Genomic DNA, 10586 nt, shown 5'->3' with positions numbered 1-10586 from the left:
TGTTAGGTATACCGAACTTTCTTAGATTGAGAAATCTGGTTGGTTTTTTAATCCTTTAATGAAGTTATCTTTTTCTCTCTCTTATAATGTGTATTCCGCACGTTATGAATGTGAACGTCAATAATCACACGTTATGAATGTGAACGTCAATAATCATAAGCAAAATAAAGGAAGGTGTTGCTTCATTTTTTATTTTGATAAGTAGGTAGGATCTTATTCAGCGCAAAAAAAAAAAAAAAAAAAAAAAAAAAAAAGTAGGTAGGATCTTATCAACGGTGTACGTAGATCACTTTTTGTAATAATTCCTAAAAAGTTGGTGCTTGAAAATATAATGATGTGATATTTATTCACTAGTATAATAGTAGATCCCACTAATCAATTCATGATGAAATGCAGTGGTAAAACTAAGATTTCAGTTTAGAAGAACAAAATTGAAATGAAAAATAATTTAAATAATAAAATGGATACTAATAACAAAATAGATAATAATTTATATACTAATATAATTTTCAAACAAATCTAATATTTATGTAAGCTTTAATTTATTTTTAATACCTAGTTTCACACATACACACACACACACATATTCATTCATTTATTTATTTTAGATTGAATCCAAGTTACAACTAGTGTAATTCTAAATAATGCTACATCACTCAATATTTTTTAATTGGATGTGAATTTTGACAAATCAACCGTTGGATTACGTTATCTTCGTATATTCTCCACGCTTGCAAAATTTAAAGGTGTTCAAAGATCAATAGTTATGTCATCAATCAATTATATAAATTCAATTAAGTTTTTGTAGTTTAAAATAATGCATAAAAATAAGTTTATGGATTAAATGGTAAATAATATCCGATTGGTATGAAAATTTGCATGCTTGTTTTTAGAACATATAGAACATGTAATCCAATGGTGAGATTTTAAAAATATAAATTCATTAACAAGTTATTAAGTGGTGTAATATTACTTAGAGTTACACCAGGTGTAACTTGAACTCAACCTATATTTTTTTATATCATTAAAATAAAGAAAACAAAAGTAATCAATTTATAATTAATAACAATCACATTAAGAGATTAATCTAAATATACATAGAATGCTATTAAGGATATTAAGAATAACTATAAAACTATTAAGAATATTATAGAAGTATAACTAAATAGTTGTATCTTTACTGACTTGAATGCTATTAAAAAATTAATTATGCATAATTTAACATTTCTTTCTCTATTCTTTTGAGCAATTAAAATTTAACTTTATAGCAAAAATATTGATTTTGAAACTTTGAAAAAGGGAAAAAGTAGTGTTACTGTCATGATTTTTTTTTTATAGAATATATTGTTATGAACCTAGGATCTAAGATTGCCCTTTTTCAAAGTATGGGACGTTTATGTCAAGGGTCAAAATGCTTTGTATTGTAATAATAAGGGGTTATCATATAGGATCTTTTTCCCATCAAACCCCCCTTTGGACAAGGTAGTTTGGAGATAAAACATTCAAACTCCTCCTATAACTTTTTATTATATGTGAATTTTAAAAATCTAACCGTTGAATTGAATGTTCTTAACATGCATGTCAAATTTTATTCAAATCGGATGTTATTTACTATTCAATCAATAAAATTAATTTTTATGCATAATTTTAGATCACAAAAATTTGATATTTAAACATTTGAGTGATAACATAACTATTGAGTTTGATCTTCTTGAGATTTTTCAAGCATGAAAGATATGATAAGAGCATGCAATCCAACGATTAGATTTTCAAAATTCACATCCAATAAATAGATATAGAAAGAGTTTAAAATTTTTTACTCTAAACTAGTATTTAATGGTGAGAAATAATTTCCTTCATTTTGTTTCCATTTTTAGTTGGATGTGTGACACGTGACATTTATAATTAAATTCATTGTGGATTAACCATTCATGTGAATGGAAATAGTATCTCAACGAAATACTAAATAATTTTCCAAAGTTTTAAACTTATAATATGCTATTCTACTCTTTTATTGCAGATATGAGGTACCTTTGGGAAAATATTGTGGATACTTAGAATTTTATATGATATTCTACTCTCTTAGGGTTCTACTCTTACTTTTACCCCTTGACCTAATTAATTTTGTTAGAAAAAAATTATTGCTGACTTGGTATTTTTGGGTTTTACATTCTAATGAAAATGGGGTTTTAAAACTGTAGCATTACTCTTTTAGCAATTATGAAAATAGTTTTCGTCGCAACTTAAGTAAGAAATAACATCTCTCATATACCAATAAAAATAAAAGGTATCCTAAAATTATTAGAAAATTTTATTGCACACACTCAGTTATACATGCATTACTCTAAAATTATTATTTCCAAAACTTGGAATGCCCTCTCCCCACCAAAAACGACGTTCGTTTCTAACTAACTCTTATTTTTCCTGTAATGAATTGGGCACCAACACGCTGTGCATTGAAATGCAGCAGTAATCTACAACCAATCTATATATAAGAAGGCAGCTGGACCTCATGGAGAAGTAAAAGAAGCTTCGAATTAAAGAGATCATTACTACGATGGATTTCATTCATGGTGAGGGAGTGAGTGAGTTATTTCAGGTTCAGTGTCATTTGTATAAACACATTTTTAGCTACATAGATTCCATGTCACTTAAATGTGCAATTCAGCTAGGCATTCCTGACACAATCCACAACCATGGCCAACCCATTACTCTCCAAGAGTTGGTCTCTAAGCTTCATATTCACCCCAAAAAAACTAGCTGCGTGCACAGGCTTATGCGTCTATTGGTGCACTCTGGCTTCTTCGCTAAAACAATAGTTCATGAAAATCAAGAGAAAGAAAAAGAAGAAGAAGCCTATACTCTCACACCTTCTTCTAGGCTTATCCTCAAAGATAATGTCACTAGCTTATCACCATTTGTTCTGGCAATGCTTGATCCTGCACTAGTTAGCCCATGGCAATTCTTGGGAGATTGGTTTCAGGGGAGTGAGCTCACACCTTTTGAGAAAGCACACGGGAAAGGTTTCTGGGATTATTGCAACCAAAACCCAGAATACAATAACATTTTCAATGAAGCAATGGCCAGTGATTCCCGACTGATGAACTTGGTTGTTAAGGACTACAAGCCCATTTTTGAGGGTTTAGGTTCATTGGTTGATGTTGGAGGTGGTACTGGGACAGTGGCAAGGATTATTTCTGAGGCGTTTCCTCAAATGAAATGCACCGTGTTTGATCTCCCACATGTTGTTGCAAACTTGCCAGATAGTAAAAATCTGAAATTTGCTGGTGGCGATATGTTTCAGTATATCCCTCCTGCAGATGCCATTCTGTTCAAGGTATGTGACAAACTAATGTGTCTTTAATATTTGAAATAGTATCATCTCAATTTCACTTAAATTTGAGAGTTTATATGACGGTTAGTACTTTATTCTCTAGATTTGATGGTGTTCAAAGTATCACATTTTTTAAAATTTTATCATATACACTTTTAGACTTGTAATGTTTAATCTAAACAATGTATTGGGTGTGTGTTTTTTTTTTTTTTAAGTTGCGTCCAATTGTTTATTTTGACCATTAATATTGGCTATAATCGGTTTTTTTTTTTCTTGGCTCGAAGGTGGAAATAGGAATTTTTCTTCACGCGTGCGTGGATGTTGTACTTGTCATTCATATGATGTAAAAAAGTTCTCTAACCACAATTACTTTCCATGACATGTTTACAAACGGTTAGATAGAAAGATAAGTAGATATTAGGTAGGCACTGATTCTACGTACTGAACAATATAAATGACAAATTTCAAGACTTCCATAGGTGAAAGAATTTCGAACAATTATTTAACATTATTTTGAGGTTGGCTAAATTTAGAAGATGCTAGATATATGAAGGTCTCAAATGTGATTGTTATATTACCATTTGGCAGTGGATTTTGCATGATTGGAGCGATGAGGAGTGTGTCAGCATACTGAAAAATTGCAAGGAGGCCATTACGAGCAAAGGTAAAGAAGGAAAGGTAATCGTCATAGATGTAGTGATAAATCAAGAGAAGGATGAACATAATGTTACCACTACAAAGCTCCTCTTTGATGCACTAATGATGGTTTTGTTCACTGGAAAAGAGCGAAACAAAAAAGAATGGGAGAAGCTGTTCTTGGAGGCTGGCTTTAGCTACTACAAAATTGTGTCATCATTTGGAATGAAGTCCGTCATTGAGATTTATCCTTAAGAGATAAACAAGTACCTATGTATATTTAGCCGGCAAAGACTGTTGTCAAAAAACAGAAATAGAATAATGCTTGCCAGCATAGGAATTAAACTACTATCAATCTTGAAACTGCCTATTGGAAGATATCATAATTAAGCATAATAAATTGTGCTTTAGTATCTTCTTATTATTTTAATATGGTTTCGGTGCAAGGTGGCCCAAAATTTAGGAGTTTCTTCTAAATTACTTTACTTTGTTTTTTGCCTAGCAAAATATATATATATATTAAAATAAAGGGGGAAGGGAAAGCCGAAGGCCATAGCCTGCGTTTGGTTGTAGATTTGGAGTAATCGACATTTTTCTATTACCCATACCTTATAACAACACTTTTGACCTTCTAATCTCTGTTTTTTGGAGAATTAGCTAGTCTAGGTGTTTGGATAGACCTTTATATTGCTGAAGGCATATAGATATTAGAGAGAAGCTCAAGTTTTGATGGAGAAACAAACCGTGTTTGGTTTTGGATTTGGAGTCATCAAGATTTTTTTTTTCATTACTCATATCTTAAAATCAACACTTTTGGTCGATCTTTCTATTACTTAAGGCATATGGGTATAAGAGAGAACTTTTGATTAAGAAACAAACCGTATTAAAATAATGGGGGAGGGGAAAGCTAGCCAGGTAGCACCTAGCTCCCACTCCTCTCCCTCTGTCGTTGGATGTGTTTACAGCCTTAGCATATGGCATGATCTTGCTCTTTGTGGGAAAATTAGAGATTCACTAAAATCCAGATGAAAAATAGGTGGGTACAATGTTGACAAAATAAGCCATGTCTTTAATTGCAAAGGCAATGAACAGGTGATACATATATCGCAGAACAAATGTCTGTCGGAAATAAACGAGAAGTGTCTGTCTTAAATAGAGTGATACTGATAAATGAAGAGTGAATGAAGTCTTTGTCTTAAGGCGACAAAACCATAGACGAGAAGGAAGTAGTTGAGGTGGTGGTACCAAAACCATGGCGACTCTTTAAGCCCATTCAGAGATTTTTTTTTCAATACACAAACATGAATGGGTTTATTAGGATCATGAAATCCTGGCAGCTGAACCATGGACACTTTTTGTCGATTTTGAACGTCTTGCAAACATAGCCTCTTAAAAATAGAAAAGAGCATCCTCGATCAAAGCTTTGTCATACTCTAAATTGTGTGGGTCGAATTGGATTAGCTTGTGTGAGTGTATGTTACGCGATTTTAAATTGAGTTCTTAGAGTACTCACAACAGTGAAAGTAAATAGCTATATAGCTATTTTAGTTTCACCAAAACACAAAAATCCATACTATAGTAGTAGAGTTAAAGGTAAAATTTTTATCTTCATTGCTACATTGCATAGCTATATATGGTTGTGCACTGTAGTTGAGAGCTAAAAAAAAAAAATTATTCTCCGCTGGATTAAAATAATATAAGTTTGTTTATACATGTACGGATAAGAAGAGAAGGTTGAGAATTGATCTCACGTACGTCCATACGTTGAGGGATTCGTTGTGCCAGGAGAAGACGCTAAGGAACACATCTTTGAGCAGCCACTCGCACCGATAATAGTCCAATATATACTCATTGTCTCTTAGGTATTCCGGCAACTCCTCGTACTTCACCAGTCGTCGCTCAAATCTCTGCCTCTTCTCCTTTGCCTTCGTCTTCTTCGTCTCCTGTTGAGTTTCCGAGCCGGCTCGATTCGGACTCCTTGCTCTTTTCCGGCAAACGATACTCATCGTCTTCACCGTAGCTTTCCTTGAGATTTTGTTCTTCAGCGAAAAATCCGCCGGATCTGAACTCTCCGGCAGATCTGTGAGGTTCGAGTCCCGAGAGGTTCTAATCGATCATTTCCTTCAATTTCTAAGCCCTTTCTATTTATACCTAACGAGGACCGGTGTGAGCCAATTAAGTAAAGCTACTGCATGAAAACCGTGAAGCTTCTCGGCGTTTTTAGCCTTTTCTTTTTGGTAGGGATAGAGCAAGAAATAGTATGTGTAATTTTTGTTGAGCTCTAATACGTGTCTCAGAATGATTTTGAAGAGTCGGTGGCAGCGGTAGTGGCAGCGATAGCAATTGCGGTGGCGGTGGAAGAGTCGGTGGCGGCAGTAGTAGTGGCAGCAGTAGTGGTTGCGGGTGGTTATGATTGTTGTTTATTGTAGTGGATATATTATTTTATTATAGTAGACATATTATTTTATTGTGATGTTTATATTATTTTAAAGATATAATAAGAGCATGCAATCCAATAATTAGATTTTCAAAATTTATATCCAATAAATAGATATAAAAAGAGTTTAAAAAGTTTTTTTCTAAACTAGTATTTTTTTTTTTTGAGAAACACACACACACATATATAGGGGAAGGTGGATGAGATAAGGGAATACACTCATACGCCAATATCAAAACTGCATGCGGTAGTTAGTGTCGCGGAGCAAATGATAAACTCCTTCTCAATAATTTCCTTCAATTTCTTTTTATTTTTAATCGGATGTATGATACATGACATTCATAATTAAATTCATTGTGGGACTAACCATTTATGTGAGAGGTAATAGTATCTCAAGGAATACTAATTATATTTCCAAAGTTTTAAACTTATAATATGCTATTCTACTTTTACTGCGGATATGAGGTAACTTTAGGAAAATACTGTCCATACTTAGAATTTTATATGATATTCTACTCTCTTAGGGTTATACTCTTACTTTTACCCCGTTACCTAATTACTTTTGTTAGAAAAAATTATTGCTGACTAGGGGTTTTTTTGGGTTTCTCGTAATTGAGCAGACGAGTTCCAGAGAAAAAAACTCTTCTTTATTACTGACTCGGGGTTTTACTTGTCATTCTCTCTTTTTTTTTTTTTTTTCATATGATAAATCTAATAATTTGGTTTCCTGTGTGGATAGGCCAAATGGCCAATCACCCAAGTAGATAAGCGACTTTAGTTGCTCCTCCTAGGCTCCTACCATTCTTGTTCATAAAATAATAATAATAATAATAATAAAAAATGTAGATAGGAAAGTTGAAACTTGAACCAAAGTTATCAAGTTAATTTTGTGAATCTCCATGTGAAGGTTCTCTTTAATTAATACATGTAAAGAAATGGATATTTTAACTTTAAACTAGTTCAACTTTTGATTTGCTCCAAGAGAATTAAAGCATGGTGTAAAAATAAAACATAGAAGCGCGTGTAAAGGTCTTAATTTGTTTTACTCGAGACAAAGTTAGTGAATTGATCATGAGAAGCAAGATATTTTTTATTTGTTCAATTTTATTATTGTATACAATAAAATTTGTTGAAGGTGGTAATTAGTTATTGTTAAAAAAATGATATTTAAGTAGTGGGCTTAAATAAAAACCTGTAAATATTTGTTACCTCAATAGTTTGTAAAAATGTTATTAAAAAATTTGTGACGGTAGTATTACTCTTTTAATAATCATGAAAATAATTTTTGTAGCAACAACTTAGGTGAGAAGTCACATATCATGGCCACAGGAGGGGTGGCCTAGCGGTAAGGATCCTGCGCGCATGCACAATGATCCCTCATTCGAACCCTGGCGGGTACCGGGAATGAGAGGTAGGAGCACTCACGTGTTGTGTCTTACTGCTAGCTCTCTTGAGGTGCTAGAGTGAGGTTTATGACATCCCAATCACAGTAGTTATGGTTCAATCTAATATTTTTTAACAAGGGGTGTCCTATAATCACACCCAAGAGGTGAGTTATGCATGGTCACCCCGCCCTCTTTTGGTTTATAAAAAAAAACAGAGAAGTCACATGTCAAATACCTATAGCAATAAAATTATTGCAAGCACTCACACTCACACAACGAAACTCGGAAAGCCCCACTCCCACCGAAAACCACGTTTCTATCTAACTCTTATTTGTCCTGGATTGAATTGGCACCAACGTACTGTACATTGAAATGCAACAGTAATCTACAACCAATCTATATATAAGGAGGCAGTTGGACCTCATGTAGAAGTAAAAGAAGCTTAGAATTAAGGAGGTCAGCACTAAGATGGATCTTATTCATGGTGAGGGAGTGAGTGAGTTATTTCAGGTTCAATGTCATTTGTATAAACACATTTTTAGCTACATAGATTCCATGTCACTTAAATGTGCAATTCAGCTAGGCATTCCTGACACAATCCACAACCATGGCCAACCCATTACTCTCCAAGAGTTGGTCTCTAAGCTTCATATCCACCCCAAAAAAACTAGCTGCGTGCACAGGCTTATGCGTCTATTGGTGCACTCTGGCTTCTTCGCTAAAACAATAGTTCATGAAAATCAAGAAAAAGAAAAAGAAGAAGAAGCCTATACTCTCACACCTTCTTCTAGGCTTATCCTCAAAGATAATGTCACTAGCTTATCACCATTTGTTCTGGCAATGCTTGATCCTGCACTAGTTAGCCCATGGCAATTCATGGGAGATTGGTTTCAGGGGAGTGAGCTCACACCTTTTGAGAAAGCACACGGGAAAGGTTTCTGGGATTATTGCAACCAAAACCCAGAATACAATAATATATTCAATGAAGGAATGGCCAGTGATTCCCGACTGATGAACTTGGTTGTTAAGGACTACAAGCCCATTTTTGAGGGTTTAGGTTCATTGGTTGATGTTGGAGGTGGTACTGGGACAGTAGCAAGGATTATTTCTGAGGAATTTCCTCACATGAAATGCACAGTGTTTGATCTCCCACATGTTGTTGCCAACTTGCCAGATAGCAAAAATCTGAAATTTGTTGGTGGCAATATGTTTCAGTATGTCCCTCCTGCAGATGCCGTTCTGTTCAAGGTATGTGACACACTAATGTGTCTTCAATATTTGAAATATTATCATCTCAATTTCACTTAAATTTGAGAGTTTATTTGATGGTTATTACTTTATTTTCTAGATTTAGTAGTGTTCAAAGTATCACATTTTTTAAAATTTTATGATATACACTTTTAGACTTGTACTATTTAATCTAAACAATGAATTGATGTGCGTTTATTTAAGTCGCGTCCAATTGTTTATTTTGGCCATTAATATTGGCAATAATAGTGTTTTTTTTTTTCTTGGCTCGAAGGTGGTAATAGGAATTTTTCTTCATGTGTGCGTGGATGTTGTACTTGGATGTACCATTCATATGATGTGAAAAAGCTCCTTAACCACAATTACTTTCCATATCATGTTTACAAACAGTAAGATTGAAAGATAATTAAGTAGATATTAGGTAGGTAAATATGAACAATATAAATGATCAACTTCAAGACTTCCATAGGTGAAAGAATTTCGAAGAATTATTTAACATTATTTTGAGGTTGGCTAAATTTAAAAGATGCTAGAGATATGAGGCACTCAAATTTGATTGTTATATTACTATTTGGCAGTGGATTTTGCATGATTGGAGCGATGAGGAATGTGTCAAGATATTGAAAAATTGCAAGGAGGCTATTACGAGCAAAGGTAAGGAAGGAAAGGTAATTATCATTGACGTAGTGATAAATCAAGAGAAGGATGAACATGATGTTACCACTACAAAGCTCCTCTTTGATGCACTAATGATGGTTTTGCTCACTGGAAAAGAGAGAAACAAGAAAGAATGGGAGAAGCTGTTCTTGGAGGCTGGCTTTAGCCACTACAAAATTGTGTCATCATTTGGCATGAAGTCCGTCATTGAGATTTATCCTTAGGAGATAAACAAGTGCCCATGTATATTAAGCCGGCAAAGACTGTTGACAAAAAAAAAATATAGAATAATGCTTGCCAGCATAGGAATTAAACTACTATCAATCTTGAAACTGCCAATTGTAAGATATCATAATGAAGCATAATAAATCGTGGTTCAGTATCTTTTTAATATCTTAACTAGCTAACATGTAATCTCATGTATATGCATGGATACACTTAAAAATATACAATAAAATGCATAATATAATTCCTATATATATAATTTAAATACGATTGATCGTCATTTTTATATTTTGTTAACTTTTTAAAAAAATTTGTAAGGATGTTATTAGGTATAAAATGTAAATTGTCCATCTTTTTTTAATTATTGTGAAACACTTTTTTTATCGATTTATTTATTTTAGACTCTTTAGTTTTTGTACTTAATAACTCACTTAGATGAATATTTATGATGTGATCCCACATTTGATTTTAAAAATAAGAAATAAAATTATTAAGTATAAATAATTTAGAACACATGGTGCAAAATTAGAATTCTAATTTGAGTTTTTTTTCAGTTTCACCTATTATATATATATATATATAATCGAAATCTCTGAAACTCTCATAATTTTTCAAATCAGCACAATAAAATAAATAAATTAAAAACTCTTTTTTCAAAAATAAA

At 33.0% G+C, this 10586-nt stretch overlaps 1 protein-coding gene and 1 pseudogene across 1 annotated transcript; both read left to right on the top strand.

The window, feature by feature from the left end:
• The first annotated feature begins 2512 nt into the window (after window positions 1–2512).
• Window positions 2513–4356, top strand: LOC142629556 (trans-resveratrol di-O-methyltransferase-like; annotated as a pseudogene).
• Window positions 4357–8226: 3870 nt separating this feature from the next.
• LOC142629481 (trans-resveratrol di-O-methyltransferase-like) lies at window positions 8227–10090 on the top strand. The gene is made up of 2 exons (XM_075803482.1): window positions 8227–9040; window positions 9619–10090. Exons 1-2 carry the CDS (start codon window positions 8261–8263, stop codon window positions 9919–9921), a joined length of 1083 nt encoding a protein of 360 aa, XP_075659597.1. The 5' UTR covers window positions 8227–8260; the 3' UTR covers window positions 9922–10090.
• Window positions 10091–10586: the final 496 nt, after the last annotated feature.

This window comes from Castanea sativa, chromosome 3 (assembly GCF_040712315.1).
Source record: "Castanea sativa cultivar Marrone di Chiusa Pesio chromosome 3, ASM4071231v1".
Taxonomy (NCBI): Eukaryota; Viridiplantae; Streptophyta; class Magnoliopsida; order Fagales; family Fagaceae; genus Castanea; species Castanea sativa.
This window is presented reverse-complemented; position numbering and strand designations above follow the sequence as displayed.

Bases quoted from the DNA above. Each gene is read 5' to 3' on its own strand.
- LOC142629481 (XM_075803482.1), top strand. From the start codon at position 8,261: ATGGATCTTATTCATGGTGAGGGAGTGAGTGAGTTATTTCAGGTTCAA. The intron at 9,041-9,618 runs GTATGTGACACA...ACTATTTGGCAG, and splicing joins CAGATGCCGTTCTGTTCAAG to TGGATTTTGCATGATTGGAG.